Below are 25,117 nucleotides of genomic sequence, written 5' to 3'. Positions count from 1 at the left end.
ATTCTACAATGGTGTGTATTAAATGGTTCTATTTAAAAAGACTAAACTCTGTCACTAGAAGCCCCAGGAGATGAGCCTTCAATAGCAAACTGGCAGCTCTTAGTTCCTATCCTGAACACAACATCACTTAGCCTGTCAGTAAACAGTGAAAACAAAGGCCAGAGAGAGGACAGCTGTGAAAATACAAGTTATTCAATTCATCGAAATATGTTACCTCATGTCCTCAAATAAACAAAATGTGCACTACATTAACTACAAATACTGATTGCCTTAAATTATGAGGGAACGGGATGAAAAAGGAAATGATTGAATTCCCGACTGGTTAGGCTCTTCTAATTTATCTGGTAATGGCAGGTCAGGCTCGAGTGGCAGCAGTATAACGTCATATCCTCAGTCTCTCCAGAGAGCACGCCTGCACTGCAGCAATCAGCACTATCTGGGCCATTATCCAGGAAGAGAAGTGAAAGGAGACGGGACATTGGAAGTGAACACATTAGCTTTAATACGCAAAACATATGACCCATAGGCTGATGTGTCATACAGTTTTTAAAAACGTGTCCAGAAGGCAGAAATTAGACATTTTGGAGAAATGTGGATTGGCATCATTCAACTCCCCGTCTAAACCACACCCAGATAGAGAGAGCGCTGCAGAGGTTTTATGATGTGAGGGACGTGTGTGGCTATGTGTGGCGGGTCTGTGACATCCCCTATAGCTCTGATTGATGGCTGGGGATGTTAATACAGCACCTGCCTGCTCCAGTGCAAATCTCTTTGACAGCACAGGGCATGCAGCCTCCAATGAGTCAGCAATCTCCAACTCCACAGTGACACACAAAGGATCATGACAACCAGAGATGAAAAGCATCTATTGCCATCTACTGGACAAAATCAGTACATGACGGGTTTGAAATCCAGAAACAAAATCATTAATTTTATGAACAAACTAGGACAACTTAAGGCAGGTTTTAGTTATTTTATTTGATAATTTTTTTACATTTGTAGTAAGATTTTTTTTTTAATCACTCATTCATCACTGTATAGTTATTTTAGGCCTACTGAAAATGGAATCATGTGCTATTTTTCCTCCAAACTGCAATTCTGTTAGTAAGTGTAAGGTTAGTTTAAGGTTAGGCAGGTCATTGAATAATCAGCATACGTTCCACAGCACCAATGCAAAATATTTAATCTAATGTATTATTGTATGCAACGGGAATGGCAGCAAAAATTGTTTAACTAACTATGAAATGGCATGAAAAAAAAACGATAAATATTTGAATAACGTGTTAATGTATTGTATTGAAATATTCAAAGCAGTTTAAGATTTCTTCCAACTGTGTTGTTTTCAGACATTATAACTCATTACCCAAAAGCAGTGTCATACTCTGTTTGCTTGTGCATGTGAGTACAGAGAGAAAAAGAGAAATAGAGCAAGAGAGAGACAGAGAGAGAGACAGAGAGAGAGACAGAGAGAGAGACAGAGAGAGAGACAGAGAGAGAGACAGGGAGAGAGACAGGGAGAGAGAGAGAGAGAGAGAGAGAGAGAGAGAGAGAGAGAGAGAGAGAGAGAGAGAGAGAGAGAGAGAGAGAGAGAGAACGCATACATCGTTATTACAGCGAAAGGGATTCTGCTTGCAACAAGAGAACTTCTAAGGTAAATGCAGTTTCTATATTCCTCAATGGCTATTTCAGAAAAGCGATGTTGTATGTTATTGCCATGACTCGCCATGTGTTCAAGGGCAGATTCTGGATAGCGAGTTCTGACCAGATCCGTGGTATAGTTACTGCGCATTTTTTATTTTGGGTGTCTCTCCTTAGATGACGCGACTCCTCTTAGCACTCTTCCATTGAGACAAGACGGGTTTCTTGTCAATGCTTTTTTTGGTTTACTATCAATATTATTAGTGCAATCATCCCTGTTTACTTTTTAATATACAGACTACCTCGTACAACGTGGTGCCCGAAGATTGCAACATCCACAAATGATCCCTGCCATGCAGAAGAGCTGGGTGTATCTTGCACCGCTGCTTAAACTTATGGCTGCATCAAAACACGCACGGCCTCTAGGTGTGATGCGTTTGTGTAGCCTACATGTAGGCCTATTGACTGGGGTTATTACTTTTTGTTCACATCAGAAGCGATATTAAACGAGGTGACAATGAGGAACTAGTTATGTTTCATGTTCATTGCAGAAAGTCAAAGATTTTCTTACAGGTTATTGCTTTTGGTAAAAGTAGCTAATGATCGATACTTAGGTTACATTGGATTAAATGCTACATAATAGACATTTCTAGTATTGTGTAGCTCTCAATTTAGATTTTTTGGTGAAGGGCTTTGGACTTGATGATGCAGTTTAGGCTACTTCATGCCTTAGGGCTGAGTCAGTTTCCTCGGTCGTTTATAGTGATTATCACTAATGCTTGTGAGTGAAAGACTGTTTCCATAGAAACAGATGAAGGTGTGTGATTCGCCAGAGACATTGGGCCTATTGTATGAATGATGCTGCTACAGAAAATCAAGTGTCCCTTTCTTGTATCCAATAACCCACTCATTGCATCGTAAATGGAAAGGATGAGAGAGGATGCTCTCACGGAGTAATTCTACGACCGCATATTGTTGACTAATGCATTGTCTTGATAGTAGGCTATTTTCATAATGGACTGTTCAATAATCGACACACTTGGAAGAAATGATGAGTTTCTAACTGTTCCTGTTGTAAGCGTGTTCAGCTCATACAAGTAGCCACGTGTTCCATTTATGGAATTTGAGTTTTCAGTGTTGGTGAGTATTTCCACAAACTGATTTTTAAGTAGTTTTCTGATAAATACGGTTAAGTTGACTATAGTAATTCTGTTCCCTGTATCCAGGGCCATACAAAAATGGCACAAATACACATGACGCATGCGCACATCCAGAGAGAGGCGGTTCCTTGGGGCTCGGTACCAATCACAGTAGTCCTTCCTTACTTTTCCCGCGAAGCTAAAACAGGGGTTTAGGCGATGTACTTTATGGGCATGCTGTGGAAATGTAAGGTATTTATAGCAAGTGAGCCAATACTTGTGCTTTTTTAAAGAATCAGTGCATACAAACTGGATCCCCAGACTTCATATTTAGATAGCGCTTTGTTTTTATGCCTAACCACAAGTCCATCCGACGTTATCCTTGCAGCTAGCTAGAGCTAGCTACCTTAACCGTACCTCTGTTGTTGTGATCAAATGCTGCATCATGTCTTGATCGGACACGTTTGCGGGATGGGGACGAAAAAGAGCAATTTTAAGTGACAAATGCAGTGATTACTTAGCTACGGTTATAACGCTGGTAAGCTGTTTATATTAACTTCAGCTTGCTTTCTATTGTTTCTGTCGCACCAGACTACCTATCCTCTGGGCTTTAATGTCCTTTCATTGCCTCATGGATCCCAGCGGAAGTGACCTGGAGTCGAGTCTGCCCCAGCCAGAGATCCCTTGCCTGATCGTAGAGGACTCCCAGCCGGACAGTGCGGCCTTGGAGGACGATCCCGACAGCAGCTACCGAGCCTTGCTAGCACGCCGCCTCTCCAGTTTGCAGCCGACTTCACACAGCCCGGTGCTGGTAAACATCTCATTTGATCACTTAACGAAACACTGGTCGGATTTAGTCTATGTTATTATAAAATTGTTTATGATTGATCGTATGTCGACTACATCAGTGTGTCACAAACAGGAGCGTAGGGACAGCCAGAGCAGGGCTTGGGCCAGCAGCTCAGAGGCAAAGTACTTCTGCGCCACAAAGGTCTGGTCATAGCTTCCTGCATACAGAGGTTGTAGGAGTACAGTGTAAATGTAAATCTGTGCCTGATAATACCTGAGGATGCAAGGATATGCAAATGTGTTATAAACAATATCAGCATTGCCCATGATATGACCCCAGTCATGTATTCTCCAGGAACTGATATCCTCCCCCGCAGGAAGTAGAAGCTCTCAAACCGACAGCCAATCGGAGGCGCCCCAGAGCAGCCACCTGCCCGGGCCAGGTGAGTGTGTCTGCAGGACCCTTACTTCACTCAGAGAGTCAACTACATACTGATGCAGGAGATTCCATGCTGAACATTCCATGCTGAGTCCTTTTGTTTTGTGTTTTACGTCAGCCATCTTGGAGAACAACGAGACCAGTTCATCTCTTCGGGAGGAAAGTCAAGTCCTAGAAGTCTGTTCTCTCCCTAACAGGAAGAGGTGTGTGAGGCTTCAGAATTCAACAGTGTGAGGTTTGTTTTTCTGATGAAGCCTGCTGCTGCTACTCAACCTTTGTTTCCTAAATGCAGGTGTACAGAAGGATACGTGAATATGGACACCGGCGTAGACTCTACCACACACTGTGTCCAGTCTGAAGGTAAGTTTTTTTTCTCCACATACTCTAGATGTCACTCACATTCGTTCAAATGTGAGTGACAGTATGTTTTTCCCCCCATCAGCACTTGACTATTGCATTTGACAAATTTCCTTACACAACCTTTTGACATGTATGTGTTTTAGGAGGTTCCCAGTTTGGTATTCTGGAGCTTTCCGAGAGCCAGGGCCTTCATGGTGATATTAGGAACAGCCAGGAGGAAGATGTAGCTCCTGCTGCTCAGACAGAGAGCAAATCAAAGAGGTTTGCGACCCTGGGCCCGCACCCGTCAGATGCACACTTCTTAACTGGACCTGGCACGTCGAAGGTTCCAGCAGTGTGTGTGTGTGGTTCCTCCCCCAGGTCTGAGGTGAGCTCCAGCAGCTCGTCCGAGCCCCAGGGCAGGGCGGCAAGAGAGCTGAGCGTCCATGCTCTGCTTCACTCCCAGGGCCTGCAGGCCAGTGCCGACAGAGACAGAGAGGACCCCGAGCTGCTGTCCTCCCAGGAGGACCTGTTTGATGCTGAGAAGACAGGTGCTGGGTCACTCAAGCAGGCCACGATCAGGCCTAGCTTTCATTTCTCCTAAATGCATTCTGGCCACTCATTGAACACGCCTTTGTCAGTTGTTCTGTGAGTGAGAGGACGATGGATAACGTTTTCTTTAGCGATTCAAACTGAGTCCCATCAGTTGAATTTCTACTGGGTTATAGTGTTACTCAGGCTTTAAGTGTTGTGACACAGTGTGGTTCTCTCCCTCAGGCACAGGTGTTGACAGTACAGTGTCAGAGCTGGAGAACCAGGGCCGGCCCACCCTGACCCCAGCCCACTCCCTGAGGCTGCTGCATCTTTCTGGGCAGGGCACTCTTGTGAACGAGAGCCTCTCACAGTAAGTTACAGTCTTCTCTTACAGTCACATCCGACTTCTTGGGATCGATTCTGTTACAGATTCATAACCACCTCCCTGGTCTCTTACAGGAATTCCGTTGACTTTGTGGCACCCACCCAGGATCATTTGAGCCAAACTCCTTTTATCGTCCCCAACTCACCAACGGAACAAGGTGACTTGACAATTTTTTGGGGTATAATTTAAACAATCATATTTTGAGCGCTTGTTGATATATCTGAACGGTTACATTTCCTGGTCGCAGGTGCAGACGAACCCATGGATACTTCTCTGCCTCCTGATGACCAATCGGGACGGAAGGAAGATGAGCCAATGGAGATGGACCCTGTTCCGAAGACACACCCATCAGCGTCCACTCCAGTATCCCAGAATACCCCTGTGTTTGTTTTGGAAAAGCCTCTCTCTCTGCCCAGCCAGCCTGAGTTCTCACATGTATGTATCATCAACACGTCCATCACCTCAATCCGTTCGGAATACTCCTTGGTTTACTGTATAACACCAATCATTTAATTTCTGAACTTTTTAAAGGATGTATTTGTGCCAACCCAGAGCCTGGAGGCTGGTAGCACATCTCCACACAAAGCCCACAAGAAGGAGGTGACATTATCTTCATCACTGTCCAATGAGAGAAAACCTACTACTGAGTCGGGCCCATCCAACATAGTTTCCACCACCGTCCAGCCTAAACCCCCTAGCTGTGACCAGTCAGTGACTGAGTCCTTCCAGCTGGAGTTGTCTGTAAACACTGAGAGCTGTGTCCTTGCCCCAGGGCAGGCCGGAGGGAGTAGGGTGGAGGAGGACAGCCAGGCCACCCAGATAGAAGAGCTGGACATGCCGCTGGGCACTGACACTAGTGATGCTGTGACATCACAGAGAAGCCAGAAGACTGGGTGTAATGGGATCTCCTCAGAACTGCGGAAAACTACCGCTGACGTTCTGCCTAAAGTTCCCCGCGTGCCTGACTCACTGAAGACCCCTAGTGAGTGTGCCAGGACAGAGGAATGTATCTCGTCTCAGAAGTCTGACACGCACAAGCAGACGCCGAATGTTGACAATGTGAATGTAAGTGTTGATGTGCCCGAAACGGGCGTCTCCCAGAGTCAGCCTGAGGGCTCTTCAGCCAAAGTGTCCTCATCGCAACAGAAGCCAGAGACAGTGGACCTGTCTGCTAGCAGCTGTGTCCAGGAGACTCCCTCCTCCTCTCACAGTGCACCCTGTGGTTTACCCTCCCAGTCCCAGTCCCTCTCCCAGTCTGTGTTCTCACAGACCTCTCGTGTTGGCACACAGAAGGACCAGTCGCCATCCAAGAATCTCGGAGGAGGGCCGAGCAGCCAGCCTCCTCAGAGACTCGGAGACCCCGTCACGCCGAGCCCACGCTCGTCACAGAAGCGTGGAGGGGGCCCTGCCGGTCAGGAGGAGAAGACTGTGGTGGCTGAGAAAGAGGAGGGTGATGCTGAAGATGGGATGGAGGATGAGGAGGAGGGCAGGAAGCAGGAGAGCTCCGGGCTCTGTCTGGCGCTCTCCCAGAGCCAGGTGTTGTCCCCTGAGCCCATGGTGGAGAAGGGGAGCGCGGGAAGGGAGGAGAGCTGCAGCGTCATCGTCCTGGAGGAGAGCGAGAGGAGCTCGCAACTCCTCGAGAAGGACGTGATTTCGCCATCTTTCCGGAGCCCTCCTCAACCAATGCGGAGCCGCGGTGCTGTTTCCACCAATGGCACTGGGTCTCAGTCCAAGCTGGGGGACTCACAGCCGGTGCCTAATAAGGTCTCCCAGGCTGATAGAGTAGGGCCTCGAGAACTAGATGCACTGCGAGATAAGAGCCTCAGTGATAGCTCTGGAGGTAAGTGGTTTGAAGATGAGATGGATCCGATCTGCTGAAAGTATAGTTCGTTGTTTGTGTCGAAACTGTAGTTGGATGGTCATGGAATTGTATGTATTTTGTTTTGCAGATATTCCTTTCCACTTCACTCTGCCTAAAGAAGGAGAACTGATAGGCCCAGTTGTTAGTGCCACGCCCCCTCTGTTCAGACACAGCACTCCGATCGGTAGGCTGTCCTCCCTCTTAGGAGGTTACGTAACTGCTTGACTCTCCTCCATTTCCGGCATACTATACAGTACTATATGAGATCCATCCACCCAACCACCCACACCCCTCTCACCCACAAGCACTCACACTCTCATCCACCATTCCTCCTCTCTCATCCACCCCTCCTCCTCCTCTCATCCACCCCTCCTCCTCTCATCCACCCCTCTATCTCCTCCACCTCTTCCACTCTCTCAACTCAAAGCTGTGCTGAATCAAGGTTGGCCTGTTGTTGCTTCGCTTTTCAGAGATGACTTCCTTCCCCAAGAAGTCGGCGGTGGCCGGCGACATTTCCGCGGAGACGGCAATGGCGACCAGTGACATCACAGCGGGGGAGAGCGGGGAGGACACAGCCGGAGGGGAGGATGGGAAACTGAGTTTGCGGATGAAGCTGGTGACCCCTGTGGAGGAGGGCAGCTCTGATTTGGAACGATTCAGCCTACAAAGTAGGGGATTATGATTGCTTATAGAAATAACTACTGGGACATATTCATGCTTAATTTGTGCTCGATCACAAGTATGCCGGCATGGCAGCATAAATGAGAAATGTTCAGTGCTATATATAGAATTAGCTTTGGGAAATTTGCAGTTTGCTGTGCCCAACTTGTGGATATAAACCATTTATCAAAACCACTTTGGTTTTCATCAAAATCACAGTTTGATCTCTTTTCACTCCCAGAACCCCCGCTGTCAGATGAGGAAAGCTCTGTCTCCAAGGTTACCACGGTTGCCAAGGCTGTAACCAGGTATCTGCTTTGGTCTCTTTTAACGCTTATCTTCTTTAAGATTCATGGTTACTCCAGCACTCCTTTGTTACTGTTCATTCTCACTGTGTCAGAGAGCTCTGTACCAAATACTAAATGGGTCTGAATCATGCGTTTTAATTTGATGTAGAAACATTGAGTAATTAAGTGACAAGTAGCAAGTGTTGACATCCAGTAGGTCTGGGAGTAGGGCTCTCTGTTAGGTCCAGCAGGCAGGTAGGCAGGGGTAAAGCTTTGTGCACAACATGTACAAAAGGTTCAATCATTTGTTCCATTTTATGATTATACAGATACCTGTACCACTATAGGGATGAGAATCACCATGTGCAGCTTTCAGGAGGCTGGTTTTGTGGTACTGTAGGGTTGTCATGGGATACGGGGTGTGTAGCTGGTCCTCATGTGAGTTTGTCTGTCTTGTCCAGCTGTCTGTCCAGTCCTTCAGTGTTCAGTCTGGTCAGTGAGGCCCACAGACAGGAAGCTGATGATGAGGCCCAGCCCAGCGGCCCGGGAACACCTGTCAGGTACACGTCTACTCACACACACACACACACACAGACATATATGTGAAGCCATTCTTCATAAACACACAGATACACACCAGGATGTCTCTTTGTCCCAGAGATCTCTGCCCCTCTGCCCATGATCCCCAAGGTGTAGCGCCATTAGGGATGATGAACATGAGGATGGTTAGAACATGTTCTCCTCAACAATAGCTCCCCCTGCTGTCGAAGTAAAGCCTAACAGTGCACATCATATCTCAATTCTAAGGCAGAATCCCAATACTGTCTTACCCCTACCCCTAGCCCTTAGTTTACCCCTTGTGTCTCGAAACTGAGGGGTAAGGGCTACATAGCCCTATGAAATGAGACACCACTTGGTTACGGTTACGTATATCAATGTCTCCAAAGCAAGTAGTGTTATGCACTGATATCAAACTAAATTTGTTTGAAATTTGCTGCTAATGGAGTTTATTTAAAACTGTAGACATGCATGGAGTCCATTCAAGGCTAATCAGAGAAATGCGGGACTGCTGCAAATCACCAATGTAACGTTAGCGTAGCAAACTAGCGATTAAAAAAAAAAACATTTCAATTAAGAACATGGTTGCAAATACGTATGTACAGGACTGTGTAGAGCACAAAACAAGATTTTCATAATTTTTTTAATCAATTATTCAAGCCAACAATATTACATTTATGGGACTGGATGATCTGTCTGCCATTGTTGCAGGTAGCGCAGTATTCACATACCCCTTGGTTTCAAGTAAGCCCTCGAGCTCACTTGGTTTTAAGGGGTGTATACCCCTTCGTCTTAGCCCTAGCCCTCGATCAAAAACAGTATTGGGACACCACTTACTCTCACGGGAAGGTGCAAAACTAAGGGCTGGGGGTAAGGGGTAGGGTAAGACAGAGTATTGGGATTCAGCCTAAAGCATCAACCCTGTTGTTTATTGGTGGCAATTTAATGTAAGAGAATATCACACGTCTACATTTCATGTTGAGTTTACACGTCTTTGCCCTTTGATTTGACAGGGAAGCACTAATTACACATTCCTGTTTTATACGTCTATAAGTAGAACTGGGGCTGTCCTGCAGCCTTTTACAGGTTGGGCCAGTGTGTACAGGAAGAGGAGGAAAGAGAAGAGAGCGATAGACCTACTTTTTTATAGCTGGAGGGTGTGGTGCTGCTGCTATTTTGGGCATCCTCCGTGCCCCCTGAGAGAGCCTATCTGGCTCCGTCCTCCTGACGCTAGGGCAAGGTCTCTCAAGGTGGCTGTATCACCGCGTCAGTAACCCCCTCCACACACACACATGGTCTGTTGCTGATATGTCGTTAGAACACAACTACAACATTGTAGAAACATTGTCACAGTACAAAGGAGTCATGGTGATTTGAGAAAACTCTTAAGTATATTACTTAAACAATATAATACTAAAACAGTATAATACTTTATTAATCTTCTTTCCTTTTTCCCCTCTCTCCCTCTTCTCCACAGAGGGACACTGTTTGGGTCCCCCCGCCAGGGAAGGATCTCCCAGGGCCACAGCCTCCCCAGCAGCCAGTCTGAGCCCCCCTCCAGCCCACTATCGCCTGCAGCAGAACCCTCCACACGGGGCCGTGCTGCTAGGCCTGGCCCACAGACTGGCTCCGCAGCAGGGGAGAGAGAGTCGTCTGAGACCCCCGAACCATCCACCCCAACCAGACCCACAGCCAGACAGAGGGCCGTGTCCCAGCAGACCAGCGTTGATAACCCTACCACCCCCAGTCCCAGCAAGGTAACAACAACTCCGTTCTGGACTGGACTGTTGTCTTCATCATGTATCCAGGGACTGTCATTTTGCATCATCTTAACCTTTCTCCATCTCTCTCTCTTCTAGTCACATCAGAAGGCCTTTTCCCAGCAGACTAGCTTTGAATGCTCCGGTCCTCGATCCCCAACAGGCAGGGTAAACACCTCCGACTCAAACACCTCAGAGGCCCCTCCCAGTCTCATAGGAGACCCAATAGAACGCTCTCGTCTACGAGGGTTAACGCCCCCGCTTCTGTTTCCCAGGGCGAGCCAGAGACTCCGCTCCGCAGACCAGCCGCTGGTCCCGCCCATCGTAGACACATCCGGACCATCCAGGAAGTGCGAACGACCGTCACACGCATCATAACGGACGTTTACTACGAGGATGGGAGGGAGGTCGACCGCAAGGTCACCGAGGTGAGGGCCAATCAGATCTGTTTGCTGAGCCTGTAGAGAGCCAATCATAGGAAAGAGTTCTGCGAGATGCATGCACTGTGGTTTTAACGTGCGTGTGTGTGTGTTGCTCAGGAGTGCGAGGAGCCTGTGGTGGACAGCCGTGAGGTGGACAGTGTACCCTCTCCGTGTCGCACGGTGAGCTCCCTGACCTCTGGGGACCTGGCTGACGTCAGCTCTCTGTCCTCCAAGGCGTCCAGCCTGCAGCACAGCTCTGTGGGCACCAGCAGCAGCGTCACCGGCCCCCCGCCAGCGCGGAGACCAGACTTCATCATGCCCCCCTTCAGAGGGGCCAAGACGGCCAGGTACCACCCTCTCTCTGCCCACCTCCCGGTCTGCTAGACAGGGCCTTGTTCTGTTCCTGTCAAACTGAATAAACGTTGTACTGACTAAGCTGACAGGCTCTTTGATACCCTGCCTGTCAGATCTCTTGTTTTCCAACTCTTCCTCCTGCATACCTGTAAGCATCCTTAAGCACCATCAATTTCAAAGGAAAAGAGAACAAAAACTCAAATTGACTTAAAACTGGCAGCTGAAATGTTTACAGATATTGCATCGGTCTTTGCCTTTCTCCCTTTGTCTTACAAACCTCTTCTTAAAACCTCAGTTAGGTTACTTAACTATGCAGTGAGTCAGAATCAGATATATATGAGTTTGAAACTAATCTAACTGGATCTATGGACAGACACTTCAGTGTCTAGTAGTTACCATAACCCTGTGTGTCTGCAGCCCCAGGAGGGGGAGTGGGCAGCACCAGAGGGGTCACAGGGGTCAAATGGCAAGGTCAGAGGTTAAAGAGGGCGGAGGTCATGGATCCCTGGGGTCTCGGGCCTCCATCCCACAGACCTCCAGAGGCCGGGCGAGGAGGGGCCGGCCTCCGTCCCGCTCAGCCCTGTCCAGGTGAGTCCTGCCCGGGGGCTCGGCCACGATCGGGGGGCTGTTGAGGGTTAGATATGTAGAGGTTCAACCCCATGACATAATCGTCACCATCAAACGACCAACTCCTCCGACGCCACACCTACACTTTCCCTAACCTTTTCTCTTTACTTTCCGTACTAAACCTCTCACTGTGACTCTGCACGTCTCTGCTCTGGTCACCTCACCTGTTCCCTGTTCCCTGGCTGTCCCAGGGGAGGTGGCACTGCTGCGGCCCAGCGTGGAGGGGCCCGAGGCCAGCCCTTGTCCTCCCCTGAGGATGATCCCTACACCCGCCGGGGTCTGCCGCGGGTCCCGGACAGCCCGGTCCAGCCCGAGGGGGCCAGCTTCTCCACCTCCCTCAGCTCCTCCCCAGAGGAGGGCTCCCAGGTGGGAAGCAGCTTTGTGGGGCTGCGGGTGGTGGCCAAGTGGTCCTCCAATGGATACTTCTACTCAGGCCGCATCACCAAGGACTACGGGGAGGGCCGCTTCCGTCTGCTGTTTGACGACAGCTACGAGTGCGAGGTGTCGGGCAAGGACATCCTGCTCTGTGACCCCATCCCCGTGGAAACGCAGGTCACAGCCCTGCTGGAAGATGAGTACTTCAGCATAGGTGAGAGAGGGAGAGGACACGGACTAGAAATGTTCTGGAACATTCACAAGGCATTGATGTCATTATGTTGCCTTTCCTTGTCTGGTAAACATTTTCTTATTGGTGTGTGTGTAGGTCTGGTGAAGGGCCATAAGACAGAGGCTAAGGAGTTTTACTACAGCGTGGAGAGTGAGGGCAAGAGGCAGTGGCACAGCAGGAGTGCTGTGATCCTGTCCCTGGAGCAGGGCAACAGCCTGAGGGAGCAGTACGGCCTGGGCCCCTACGAACCCTCCGCACCCCTGGCCAAGGCCTCCGACATCAGCCTAGGTAAGACTCCTATGCTCTGGTGAAACTGACCATCGGACAGGGGGCAGGTTAGGGCTTAGGCATCCCAGACCACGTGTAAGACCTAAGGGATCCTCAGTAAAGTGTGTATTTAAAAAAAGGTGTAATAACTGAGGTAAAGCATGAAAGTAAATAGAAATAGTAATAGCCGTCAAACTAATGGTGAATGATCCATGGTTCCATCATGTGACTGGCCCACACTGCTGTTTTCCACAGACAACCTGGTGGAGGGCAAGAGGAGGCGCAGGGGCAACACTGGAGACCAGGGAACCCCCAGCCGGAGCTCCAGCGCCAGCCCCCGGACCCCCGGGCCCTCTGGAAAGAGGAAGCTGATTGGCTCTGAGGAGGAGAGGACCCCTGCAAAGAGAGGCCGCAGAGGGGGAGGTGCCAGAGGAGGAGGAGGAGCCAGAGGGGGTATGAAGACCTGTTTGTCCCATCCTTAACCTAACCCAGAGACAGCTGGCTGGGCATGAGTCCCAAGGCTAGCCCGGTCTAACCACACTGCGTGGACCAGAACATTTCCACCACTATGGATAGGATTGTTGTTTTATGCATGTTAATCAAGTCATTTTAATGTGTTTACTATGAATTGCTGAAAAGTATGATTTTAAAATGTATTTTACCTATACCTTTTCTTAAATGTCACTTTTATTGATTACATTATGAAATTTTACATGACGCTTTTATATGAAACTAATCTGTGTGGCATGACAAGAAGTCACTAATAGAATTGTAACAGTGTATGAGTTTGTACGACGTCCCATTAAAACATGTCTGACATCCATGAGTCGTCCATCACCTCCTGCTGCCCCCGCTCTCCCTGTGTGAGGCTGAGCTGGTAACTATGGTAATAAGCTCTCAGCTACCTTGGGGTTGGGCCATTCATTTGAGCACAGGGAGCTTAAGGTGTCTCATCTTTCTCACAGGTTCATAAACTTAGTGGTGTCTCTTACTCTCCCCCATTACAGTTGTTCAGTGGTGATGGGAATGATGAGTCATGGTATCTCAATGCCCTTTGGAACTCTTTCTTCATCCATCTGCCCTTGCGTGTGCGTGTTTGTCCCTGCCCAGGCCAGCGACCGGGTGTGTGTAACACCTCTGGTAGTGGGACAGACCTCCCTCGCGAAGCAGAGGACCTGGAGGGGACCCACGGCCCGCTGCCCCAGAGCCCCACCCTCTTCATGGGCTTCGCCTTCATGCTGACCGCGTCATCTGAGACCGACCGCCTCACCAACCAGCTCGTCAGCGAGGAGGGTGAGTCGGAGATGACCCCATGTAGAATTAGATACATTTGTTGGCTGTAAGGATTAACAGAAATGTTTCATATTTAGGCCCAATTTACTTTAGGAGGAGGCTGAATCCATGATTGGGAATCTGGTCCATGTAAGTTTTGTTATGTTGTTATGACACTAAGGTTCACGTTTCCTCTTCTTTAGAGTGTGTTCAAACAGCTCCATACAACAAAGGCTACACTGAGACCCAGCTGCTGGCTGGTGGAGGCTTCATCCTCTTGGACTTCAATGAGGAACAGGTGAGGGCACTGGCACACCAAATCCAGCCTCAACCAGCAATGTCACCTCGAGTTACACCTGGGAATATCAACTGATAGAGCTGCCGCTGAGATGCCTAAATATAGAGATCCAGCTGCCCCTCACCCCTCCCTACCTCTGTGACTCCTACCCCATAGTGCAAAGCAGCCTATCAGAGCCTGCTGATTGCCGACCAGCACTGCCGCACCAGGAAGTACTTGCAGTGTGTGGCCAGCGGGGTGCCGTGTGTGTCTCACATGTGGGTGAGAGACTGCTGCAAGGACAACAAGCTTCTCAACTACAGGAACTACCTGCTGCCTGCAGGCATGGGGCCTGACAACTCCATAGTGGAATGGTGAGGATGGCTCATGCGTCACGCCATCCCAGCTCCTTGAGGCTACATAATCTGTTAGAAGGTTTGGTTTGGGATGTAAAGGATGCTTGAACATATGTTTCTTTTCTCAAATGTTTTTGATCAGGCATCCCCGCAGCAGCCCGTTCAAGGCCCTGCGGGTCCTGCTGGTGTTTGAGGAGCCTGTGGAGCTGTGGTCTCAGCTGCTGAGCCTGATGGGAGCTGCCTCTGTGAGACAGTACCAGTCAGACAAGGACAGCTCAGGTATGCGTCTATGTTACAATTAATAAGAACTAATGACGTAAAAGTCCAGTGCACTGTTATAATCTAATTATATTCTAATTCAGTGACGTATACAGCAAGATAAACCCGCATCACAACCTGTGTGTGGTTACCTGACCCAGTGTGTCTGTGATGTTTCAGACATTCCTGAGGGCAAGTTCGATGTGGTCATCACAGACCATGCCTGCCCGCCATTGGTCCTGGAGAACGTGACATCACAGAAGCTTCCGTTAGTGTCTCCTGAGTGGCTGATCCACAGTGTCATCTGTGGCGAGCACTTGGGTTACCATAGCAACCCTCAGTATCATCATGACTACACGTCCTTGTCCTAATCCATTCTGACCACACAGTCAACCATGTTAAATGTTCTATATCAGTCAACTTGCATGCCTGTACTGTAAATAGTTTTAACCTGTTTGTTTTTACGAAATTATTAAACCGTGCCAGTTGTTTCAGTGAAAAACAATTGTGACTCTCAATGTAAAGCTGCTTACACACACTTTTAATATTTACAATTTCATACCAAATTTAAACATTGACAATATCAAGGATGTTCGTAACACGATAGCACAAAGATAAATAATACACATGTACAATGACTCGGGTAAGAACGCCAGTGGTATCAGGATGCCTGGGCCACCAGGCTTGGTCTGTAGCTTCTGCTTCGTACTTCATTCTCTTAAAGTCCAAAACTGTAACAGAGGCAATAAAAGACTTTCAGTATTTCCCCAGTAGAGATGCCCAAGAAGGACTCTGGGTATTGTGTCAAGTGTTCATACAGCATTGATAGGTATTGACATTGGGATCCCACCTGCCCAGGGTGCCACCAGACTGGGTGTAGTACTTGTTGTAGTCCAGTCTCAGAAGCAGCTGGGCCAGGTCAGAGTTGATCTGGTGGTTTCTTACACTGGACAGGATCTTGAAGAGCAGGAAAGACTGCCGACTAAAGCCCTGGAAACACGTTACGGATACAAGACATAGATTGAAGTTTGTAATGTAGAATACACAGCCTCTGACTGAAGCCAAACTTCATGTTTCTATGCAGTCAGTCACCTTGACCAGATGATCTAGCTGAGCTGTCCCCCGATCATCCAGCGGAGCCACATTCTGACTGACCAATGAGCAGAAGTTATGGCACAGCTCCAGAATCTCATTCAAGCAATGGAAAACCTGCCCGCAAAAGAGTTAGAGACAGGGCTCTAATCAATACCTGAAATCACATACTGTAGAACTCAAAGTTGAGCGTGCGCGCAAATGTGTACCGGCTTGAGCAGGATGAATGACTGGGCAAGCAGGTTGCTAAGGAAGTGGTCGTGGGCCAATCGGATGCTCTCAAAGTCTCTGGTGGAGTTGATCTGCTGCAGCAGCTGAGAGAACTGAGACTCCAGCACATCCACCTGGTAGAGACACCAAAATCTCTCACAACATGTACCACATATAAACATAAAAATATAATATAATTATTTTGCCCTCACTTTCAGTACAATGAGATACAAAGCATATTAAAAATAATGGTTTGATTGTTTAAGTTTTAATATGAGCATGTTCACCTGCATGTAGTACTGCAGGTTGTCAACCAGAAAAGCCATGTGGTTACGTAATCTCGACTTAACAGCGTCGGTCTGGTTGTACTTGAGGTGTTTCCTCTGCATCTGCAGGGCCCAGCAGTGCTGCAGCTCTGACTGCACCCGACGCACGCTCAGCAAGTACCTGAACACAACGTTATACCTGGACACGGGACATTCCGCCTGTAATTATTCAAGTAAACGCATTTCTCAATGAACAATTTCAAGCGGACAACTCTGAACTGGGAGATGATACTGATGAGAAGTGTGGGACTCACTTCTCTAGTACTGCTGGAGTGAAGAGGATGTGTAGGGGCCACTGGACCTTGTAGGCCAGACCCAGAGCAGCCCAGCCTGTAGGGGGCACCTCTCGCGGGGAGGTCTCTTGTGGAGGAGTGGCTCCCTCTCTGGTTCCTGTGGTCTCTGGGAAGAGAAAACAAGCCTAGTCTTAGCCTCAGATCAGTGCTAACTGGGTAGAGGACGGCATGTTAGCAGCATCTTCTCTTCTTTCCACCATGGGTTTGTAAAACCTGAGGTGTTGACGCACCTTTGTCTTTCCCCTGAGAGTCGACAGTGAGATGGAGGAGAGGCAGGAGGTTGTCATCGTCCAACAGCACCTTGTGTGCCGCCTGCTGAAAGGCCACGTTTACATCTGTGGAAGGGAGAGAGAGAAAACACGAGCAAGTTTAGCTAGCTACAGAAATCGAACACCGAATCGAAGAATAGAAGACACTGTTCCTTCTCGCTACAGCTAGCTGCGTATCACAATGTGTGACTGTACCATGTTCAGTGACTGCAGTAGGCGGGGTCTTCAGCATGTGCTGGGCGTGGTCTATAAACACCTGGTAAAGTTCGCCCCGCCCCAGCAAGTAGAAGTCCTTGACGATCTATAAAATAATACGAGAGGTATGAATTTTACATTTAAAAAAGCCTTTTTGAAGTAACGTATTTAAAACATTGCCAACTGTATGCATATTTCTTGCATACAAACCTTGAGTTGTCCCAGCAGGTCAGATTCCTCCACCATTAGAGTCCAAAGATGCTGTGTGTACACAATACACTGATTAATAGGATCATATTATTGTAGTTTACGTGTTTAATTAGGCTCTCATTCATTCATACTAAGAGATGGTGATCCTGTCCATCAAGCCCACCTCTGCGACTGTGCTACGGATGCGGTCTATTAGATTCTCAAAGTCCACCAGGCTGAACAGGGGCTGCTGCTTCAGTCTGTGCAGCTCTGCAGCAAACAGGTCCTCCTGGTGCTTCAGGATAGAACCTGGACAGAGGAGAGGAGGAGCAGATGAGGGGGATTTAGTCCATGTCAGAGCAAGGCCGGTATCGTGTGGAGCTCTGAGACGTAGAAGCCAGGACTCGTACGAGCTCGGGATGGACTGTGGTTGTCGTTCTCAAACATCTGGACAGACTCCCCAACAAAAAGGATTTTCTCTGCTACTCGGACAGGAATGTAGGAGGGCAGCATCTCAGCGCGCAGGGAGAACTGCTGCAGCGACGGAGCCAGCATGTTCTCCTCCTCGATCAGCCTCTACAAGGTGACACAGAAAACCAACAGAAAACCAGTCAGATCAATCTGACCTGCAACACAAAGCAGATCCGATAAACAAGACTTAAGCAACACAAAGCAGATCAGATAAACAAGACCTAAGCAACACAAAGCAGATCAGATAAACAAGACCTAAGCAACACAAAGCAGATCCGAATAAACAGGGCGAAGCAGTTATCTATCCAAGTCATCTCTTGTCTCATCTTACCAGGTCCTGTAATTCCCTGAGCTGTTTGCCACTCAGCCCTCCTATCCCCAGGTCCTCCTCCTCCTCCTCCTGGTTAGCTGCAGCACCTCCTGCGCTGGGGCCCTGCTTCACAAAGAACTCCTCACTCTGGTCCAGGAGCAGGCCATGCAGCATCCATGCAGCTAGCTGCTTGTACATCACCCCGTGACAAACAGCTAGGATCCTGCATGGGAAAACACGGCAGGATGCAGCCTCGTCAATGGACGTCTATGGCTTAAACAAACTTGAATGCATGACAAAGTTCCCTTTTTGTTTCTTCTTTTTTTTTTTTTTTTTACTGAGTGTTAAGATGACTAACTTACTTCTCCAGAGCTGTGCGTACAGGGGGTAGCCCCCCACAGCTGTGTTTGTAGACCGTCTCCAGGATTTGACACCCATGGATCTAATTAGGAAACAACCTTATGAATTCACCCGTTACTCTGCGTGTGCTCTGTCAGTGTGCACTGTCAGGAGAGTTCTTGTCTCTGCCCTGAGATCAAACTTACCTTCTGGGATTTGATTGTCTCCACCACTATCATTACAGAGGGGAACAGCAGCTGAAACTAGGTCAAAACAACATTCAACGTTATTATTTTCTATTATTGGGTGACTACCAGACTCCTTTTCATGTTAATAGTCGGAATCATACCAAACAGTAAATGATGATTTTACCTGGTCCAGCATGTAATTCACATGAGATGTTGTCAGGTGTGGATCACCCAGAAACTGAAAAAAGAACACAGAAAGACATATTATAATGAATTATTGATGCATTATTATCACGCACTTTTAAAATGAAAAGTGATTTTTGCCTAACCTCTTGTTCAAGGTCCAGCAGAGCCTGTCTGTAAGGCTGCAGCATAGACTCCAGACCCGTGCAAAAGGCCCTCAGGTAAACCCCGTTCAGCCCAGGCTGATTAGGCAGGTTGGAGTGGTGCTCCTATTGGGAGCAATCCATGCACATTAGCCTGGGTCATCTTTAAGGTAGTTACAGTTGTACATACAAACACACATAACAGAGGTCTAACCTGTTGATGGACATGACCAGTGTGTTGCTCTATGAACTCTGTGAATCGGATGTAATCAGATCCTAACTTGCAGAGGCGATTCAGGACACCGGTTTCACTAGGATGGAGGAACGGCAGGTCCTGAGACACCTACAGAAGAGCCAGACGTTTATATAAACACAAGCTGTTTGAATTTTGGCTCTTGCAAATTTCGCTAGCTAGTACTGTACTAAACATACTGTTTGTAGCTAGCTAAGCACTGTTATAGTAGCTATATTTCTTTGGATATATCACCTGTAAGCCTGTTCGTTTGTTCCACGAAAATATTGTACCAGGGTAACCACTTAACGCCAGTAGGAGTTCATGAATCATTTTAGTTAATGTACGGGTATGTGATTAACTCAAAATTGGACTTGCAGAGCCTGTCATTCACATACACAACGAAAACACCGCCACTTCTACCGCCGCAAGTCTATGACGTTGGTTCAAGCACATTAAGTGGCACTGCAGTGCTGGGACTTGTAGTCATTCTTTAAATTAAGTTACAAATGTTTTCCTCGCCTCTGTGATTTACGAGTAAGGCTATTACATATTGGCTATAAGCATCCGATGTTGGCCAACCGAAATCCCCGTGGTGCCGACAGAATTATATATAAAAATATGACATAAGTTATGTTGCGTGTGGACTGATGGGAATTGTATGCTACTATGACAACTCAGCTTCGATCAGACTAAGCGCTAGCTTTACCACACGCATCTCTGGCAACGGAACTGAGTGAGGAACATTTGAGCTATTAGTTAGCCAGCAAGGTGGGTAACTACTAGGCTAACTTTTTAGCCGTACATATGCTAACTGTGACGCTTGCTAACATCTTTATGTGATTTAGAAGCGTTAGGATAGCAATATACACAGCAGGTATACAACAGTATTGCACCTAGTGAAACTAGTGTATCTTGCTAGCTAGCCTAACTACAAAGTAGCTAGCTCTTGCAAGCTATTCTAGTACCAAACTGTGTTTACTTTTGTGAAGCTACTGAACTGGCCAATAAGTATGGCAAGATTAATATTTGACTTGCTAGCTAAAGGAAAAATAATTTGTTACTATTAAAGTGAAACATTCTATGGTTTTGAAGCTATCGTAGATAGTCTAGCCAGCTAGTTTTTTTGTCTAGCTAGTTAAGTTAATGTTAGCAATGACGCTACTCATTGACATTGACTTCCGTGTTTATTTAACGGCCCTAATTGCTACCCACTAACCTCATGAAGAACCTACTTTAACTAGTGTGAAATAAAGCTTCACTGTAGTGACTGACTTATGGAATTGTAAATGTCAACATAGTTTTTAAACTGGACAAAAAGTACAAAACATGATAACCCTGATTCAGCTGCTGGCATTGCTGTCACAGAGTGGAAATTAAGATTGTTTATATGTTATAAAAGTGTTTATATGTCTGTCTATGACTGCTAGTACTTCATCTGTACTGCTGACATAATCGTTTCATTCTGTATGCCTGTGTTGATGCAGTAATGGCAGAAGGAAAAAGTGGAGAAGACATTGTGTCAGAGTACCTTGGTCAGAACCCTCACCTGACCCAGTGGGTGGAGTCTCTCAGGGGATTGTGTGAGACAAACAAACAATGGAATGCCAGACGGGAATTCCTCTTGAGGAACATGGAGACCTTCCCATCAGTCCAGCCAGGAGTCAGCAGCCCGAGCACGGACAAACTGCTCTCGCTCTCCATGGTTTGGGCCAACCATGTTTTCATGGGTTGCAAGTATGTAAAAGACACACATCATTACTTTAGACTAAGATTTTCCTAACTGCTTTCCCTGAAACGTACCTGAACGCTAATATGGTTCAGACAAGATGAAGGGAACTAATCCATGTCTTTTCTTATCCCTCAGATATCCTCAGCCTGTCATGGACAAAATCAAAGAGATGGCCGATGGAATCATTGTCAGGGATGCTCCAGTTCGAACAACAAGGGATGAGATTATGGCGAGAGGAAAGAGACCGGGTGCCCCAGGTACATCAAAGTGAATGAGAAAGTTCTGATAGTGTGATTCTAGCTTTTGGTACAAACATTGTGATGAAAGCGACCATTACCTTACCAGTATATTTAGTTACTGTATGTCTAAGCTTAGTAACAAAATTCGAGCAGCAATTCCTGAGGTAGTGGGGCCCATTGTTAAACTAGATAATAGACGCCCCTGACTTATTTCCCACCAGAACATCCTGATGCTGCTTTGTTTTGAACCAATTATCCAAACGTCATGAGGTCAATATACACCCCATGCCCCTAATGCATCTGCTTTCAGATGAAAAAAGGTTGTTGTGAGGACTCCCCCACTAACAATGTTTTTCTCAGGGGGTGATGCTGACAGCTCTGGGAAGAGGAGCAAGGCCGGCCCTAATGAGGCTGGTGGGAGGGCAACTGGACGAGGTCTGAAGTCAGGTCCTCCTCCACAGGCCCCGGCCGATCACCAGCCATTCTTCAACCGCCTCTACAAGGCTGTTGCCTGGAAACTGGTGTCAGCCGGGGGCTTCGGTCCTAACCTGGACCACTTTGAGATCCTGCAGGGGTGTGTGGAGTCATCAAAGGAGAGTCTGAGCTGTGTGTTTGTGCCTTTGAAGGACATCCCAGATCTGCCCGCGGGCCGCACACAGAAGGAGGGCCAGGTGTGTGAGCTACGCTGTCAGAATGTCTACATGGGTACAGGGTACGGGCGCGATGAGGCCGCTGCCAAGGCCATGGCCTCTAAAGAGGCCTTGAAGGCATTCCAGGGACGCAAAGTGACTGTGAAGATCTGCAGGCGGCGCTTCCGGGGGAGGGACGTGGAGGATTTGGTTCTGGTTGATGACCAGCCCAGGAACCCGGTCTTTCCACCTGCTCTCAGCTATCCCTTTCAGGCAGAGCAACAGGGAGATGGGTTATCATAGCAAAGCCAGGAGTGGCATTAAGACACTGTGTAAATCACTGGTGGATTGAAGGTCATGGAAAAAGTACAGCAGTGTCAAAAATAATTGGCTCAATATATCACCATGTTTTGCATTTTATTATATATATAATTTTTGTTGTTGTTTTTGGAATAGCCTACACCAAGTTATTTTACTTTTTGAGATATTTAAACTCACTTGTAAGAATGAAGGTTTATTGGGACTGCTGCTTAAAATGTGTTTGATTTTCAATTGGCACCATATAACTATTATAATTTTCATCAGCAGTTACACCTTAGAGTTTAGGTAGATGGGCATGACTGCCTTGTGTGAAATCTTTGTCTGCAGTATCCATTTGCCTTTTGTCATTTTATGACTTTACAAATCAAATGAGCTCACTAAAGCATGACTAGATAGTATGTGGTTGCTATGTACATCAATCAGCTCCAGAGGTACACATCTACTTTAATATGAACAGAAGGTATGCTACTGATGAGACTTGTTAGAGTCGCTATTAGAAAAGGCCTCTATTGATGCTTGAATTTGTTTAGCCTTTTGTGTGTGAGTTTTAATTACACTCATACTGTTTCAATTACCAATCACAGAAATAGTCTGGAGATGAGGGTTTGAATTCATAAAATACTCTTGTCACAGTAGAATACTTATCTTTTCATTATGTTCATTTAAAATGTTCCGATCCCTGTCTACATGGGTGCAAGCTTTTGTTTTCATCTCAGGATCTGGCGTTGACTTAGAAACCACTTGACTGTACGTACTGTGTTGAGAACCTGTTGGCTTGTGTTATGGTTCAGTTCTGAACAAAAAGTTCAGTGTGCTTTGCTGATTTAAATACATTGCTACTGTTCTATTGAAACATAAATTCCCACAATGTTCTGTGTTCCGGTATATTTCTATAAGTTGTCCTGTTTCTATATTTTTGTAAATAAAAATAATGTAAAGAATAGTGTACCCTTGTTATTGTAGACATATCATTAATAATCTTGGCCAGTAGAGGGCCACACATAATGGTATTTTCCTTATGACTTTTCTAAGATCTCACCAAAACAGTGTTCTCATTTTTACAATGAGAACACTGGTTGGTAATCTTTTGATACCATATTTTTTTAAATACTGTGATTGCCTTATCACTGACCTAAGTGCATAGTGTCTTGTCAGCCTGTCACTAGCTAGGATATGCACCTCAAACCTTTCATCCAAAGCTCATGCTAGTCCTGACAAGTACTGTATCGAGGTAATTAAATACAACTGACATGCTGAATGTGTTCAGGCAACAATTCTACATCCCGAGTCCAGAGACAGAAATCCCTTTAACAAGTAATTGTGTTTCCTGGCGCTTCCTTCCAAACCCAATTAGACTCACACCTCGGCTGCTTGTTATTCACAGCTAATAGGTGTTTGGCTGCTGTTAAGGAAGGTGAATCAAGTTAGAGATCCAATGTGATTTGACTGACGTGTTCATGACGTGTCCTCTTCTTGACCCTGAGGATTTTTTTTAACTCCAGTACAGGCATCACCTTCCCATGGATAATTACTGACTCACAGGGGGTGCTCTTGACACTTCATTAGGCCACCGGCAAGAACACTGCTGCTCAGAAAAGTATACAGGTTAAAAAGCACACTGTGACCACCAAGGCAGTAAACTGATAGTGATTTATAGCTCCCGAAGTGACAGCTTCACTGGTAATTGTTTTATTTGACAAAGTATCAGTCTATGAAACTAAAACCATTTTCACATTTGTTTGGTCAGTTATCACAATTTAATCCGTATCATTGCCACATCATAGGGCCTGTCATCGCTGTCTGAGTAGATCCAGACACCACATACTACACAAGGATGAAGAACAGATGCAAGGTCATCTTTGTATTTTGCTAGAATATATTTCGTTTGGGGTGTCTTGTCAGTAAACACATTTCAGGATGTGTCAAATAAACACAATGACGTATTCTTGGGCATAGCGTCCCTAGCCCGCTCTGGTCTTTGGAAGTGAAAAGACCACCCTTCTGTTCCACCAACTTTGGAGTCTCCCGTAGGCCATTGATTAGATAATAATAACCCCCAATGACACTAACACATAGAGACGGCATACATGTGGGTGGCTGACTTGATTGACAACTCAGAATATCTGTCCACTTGTCTTTGTTGCTTTAGGTCGCTGCTGACTTCCTCAAATGGGCATCTGCTATTAGCCACACCCGAACTGGCGTCAAATGGACCAAGTTAACATGTTTTTCATGTCTGGAGCTTGGGGTTATTTACGACCTGTGAGTTCTGCATCGTGCCACCAAGTTGCTAATAAGAGATGGGCCTGTCAGCTAACATGAGGACAGATGGATGGCTGGGAGCGACAGTCTGGGCACATTTGAAGGAAAGAGACAGAGCTGCAAGTGAGAGATTGACCACTGTGATGTTATAAAAAGGGCAACTCGGTGCTTCCTGGTGGTTTGATGGTGTAAGGCAAGTAGAGCAGAAACATTCAGAGTGGTAATTGAGAATTCCTCCAAGGGTTTTTTTCACATACCTGATGGTGAACGTATCTAGGCATTGTGAATGGACTCATTGAATGTTGTTTTTTCATTTGTATAACTCTTTTAGAGCAAAGTCACAGAGGGCTTCACAACTGTCCACAAATCAGCACCCAACCAACCTAAACCCTCAAGTGTTTTATTGTGAGATCTCTTTTATTGTGAGAAGTCTACCCTTACTGATTGCATGTTGTCCATATCAGATGCATTGTATAGGGCTGCAGTTTAATTTCACAATCAATATTTACCTTTCCATCTGATTAGCAGGCTTTATTCAAATAGTTTTGTATGTAAAACAGTGTTGTTTATGATTTGAGCCTAGATATTTCCTTAAACCAGTGAGAGGCCTGTTGGTTATGAATGACCTTATATGTAAAAAATGGAAATGGAGTTTAGGCTTTACC

The 25,117-nt window shown here is 46.7% G+C and overlaps 3 protein-coding genes across 8 annotated transcripts; 2 read left to right on the top strand and 1 right to left on the bottom strand.

Moving 5' to 3' along the window:
* The first annotated feature begins 1,440 nt into the window (after positions 1-1,440).
* tp53bp1 (tumor protein p53 binding protein, 1) lies at positions 1,441-15,344 on the top strand. 5 transcript variants are annotated; one of them, XM_062472200.1, is made up of 28 exons: positions 1,441-1,651; positions 3,369-3,588; positions 3,922-4,009; positions 4,124-4,208; positions 4,298-4,365; positions 4,509-4,626; positions 4,726-4,895; positions 5,122-5,248; positions 5,338-5,420; positions 5,511-5,698; positions 5,795-7,103; positions 7,213-7,308; positions 7,595-7,792; positions 8,026-8,092; positions 8,533-8,631; positions 10,107-10,386; positions 10,489-10,557; positions 10,665-10,817; positions 10,929-11,158; positions 11,583-11,753; positions 11,984-12,381; positions 12,496-12,687; positions 12,922-13,119; positions 13,777-13,959; positions 14,142-14,236; positions 14,393-14,589; positions 14,714-14,850; positions 15,010-15,344. In XM_062472200.1, exons 2-28 carry the CDS (start codon positions 3,391-3,393, stop codon positions 15,198-15,200), a joined length of 5,388 nt encoding a protein of 1,795 aa, XP_062328184.1. In that variant the 5' UTR covers positions 1,441-1,651; positions 3,369-3,390; the 3' UTR covers positions 15,201-15,344. The 5 variants fall into 5 exon arrangements, with proteins under 5 accessions (XP_062328184.1, XP_062328181.1, XP_062328185.1 ...); XM_062472197.1 differs by having other exon boundaries at positions 4,509-4,895; XM_062472198.1 differs by lacking the exon at positions 1,441-1,651 and adding an exon at positions 2,920-3,029 and having other exon boundaries at positions 4,509-4,895.
* Positions 15,334-19,818, bottom strand: tubgcp4 (tubulin gamma complex component 4). The gene is made up of 18 exons (XM_062472202.1): positions 19,525-19,818; positions 19,252-19,380; positions 19,041-19,163; positions 18,896-18,949; positions 18,730-18,786; positions 18,547-18,626; positions 18,206-18,407; positions 17,814-17,979; positions 17,588-17,712; positions 17,425-17,475; positions 17,215-17,320; positions 16,981-17,085; positions 16,712-16,856; positions 16,419-16,596; positions 16,131-16,265; positions 15,922-16,038; positions 15,680-15,819; positions 15,334-15,560 (listed from the first exon to the last, which is right to left on the bottom strand). The coding sequence occupies exons 1-18, from the start codon at positions 19,600-19,602 to the stop codon at positions 15,548-15,550; spliced, it is 2,004 nt and encodes a 667-aa protein (XP_062328186.1). The 5' UTR covers positions 19,603-19,818; the 3' UTR covers positions 15,334-15,547.
* cdkn2aip (CDKN2A interacting protein) lies at positions 19,775-23,133 on the top strand. 2 transcript variants are annotated; one of them, XM_062472203.1, is made up of 4 exons: positions 19,775-20,040; positions 20,757-21,006; positions 21,137-21,258; positions 21,601-23,133. In XM_062472203.1, the coding sequence occupies exons 2-4, from the start codon at positions 20,759-20,761 to the stop codon at positions 22,170-22,172; spliced, it is 942 nt and encodes a 313-aa protein (XP_062328187.1). In that variant the 5' UTR covers positions 19,775-20,040; positions 20,757-20,758; the 3' UTR covers positions 22,173-23,133. The 2 variants fall into 2 exon arrangements, with proteins under 2 accessions (XP_062328187.1, XP_062328188.1); XM_062472204.1 differs by lacking the exon at positions 19,775-20,040 and having other exon boundaries at positions 20,682-21,006.
* Positions 23,134-25,117: the final 1,984 nt, after the last annotated feature.

The sequence above is a fragment of the Osmerus eperlanus genome, chromosome 10 (genome assembly GCF_963692335.1).
Source record: "Osmerus eperlanus chromosome 10, fOsmEpe2.1, whole genome shotgun sequence".
Classification (NCBI taxonomy): domain Eukaryota; kingdom Metazoa; phylum Chordata; class Actinopteri; order Osmeriformes; family Osmeridae; genus Osmerus; species Osmerus eperlanus.
The sequence above is the reverse complement of the archived record's forward strand: the minus strand, read 5'-3'. Positions and strand labels throughout refer to the sequence as shown.

Excerpts from the sequence above, each read along its gene's own strand:
- tp53bp1 (XM_062472197.1), top strand. The coding sequence starts at position 3,391 with ATGTCCTTTCATTGCCTCATGGATCCCAGCGGAAGTGACCTGGAGTCG. Across the intron at positions 4,896-5,121 it reads GTTTGATGCTGAGAAGACAG|GCACAGGTGTTGACAGTACA; the intron begins GTGCTGGGTCAC and ends TCTCTCCCTCAG. Across the intron at positions 14,237-14,392 it reads TGGACTTCAATGAGGAACAG|TGCAAAGCAGCCTATCAGAG; the intron begins GTGAGGGCACTG and ends CCTACCCCATAG.
- tubgcp4 (XM_062472202.1), bottom strand. The coding sequence starts at position 19,602 with ATGATTCATGAACTCCTACTGGCGTTAAGTGGTTACCCTGGTACAATA. Across the intron at positions 18,787-18,895 it reads TGAATTACATGCTGGACCAG|TTTCAGCTGCTGTTCCCCTC; the intron begins GTAAAATCATCA and ends GTTTTGACCTAG. Across the intron at positions 18,627-18,729 it reads AGACAATCAAATCCCAGAAG|ATCCATGGGTGTCAAATCCT; the intron begins GTAAGTTTGATC and ends TTTCCTAATTAG.
- cdkn2aip (XM_062472203.1), top strand. The coding sequence starts at position 20,759 with ATGGCAGAAGGAAAAAGTGGAGAAGACATTGTGTCAGAGTACCTTGGT. Across the intron at positions 21,007-21,136 it reads CATGTTTTCATGGGTTGCAA|ATATCCTCAGCCTGTCATGG; the intron begins GTATGTAAAAGA and ends CTTATCCCTCAG. Across the intron at positions 21,259-21,600 it reads AAAGAGACCGGGTGCCCCAG|GGGGTGATGCTGACAGCTCT; the intron begins GTACATCAAAGT and ends TGTTTTTCTCAG.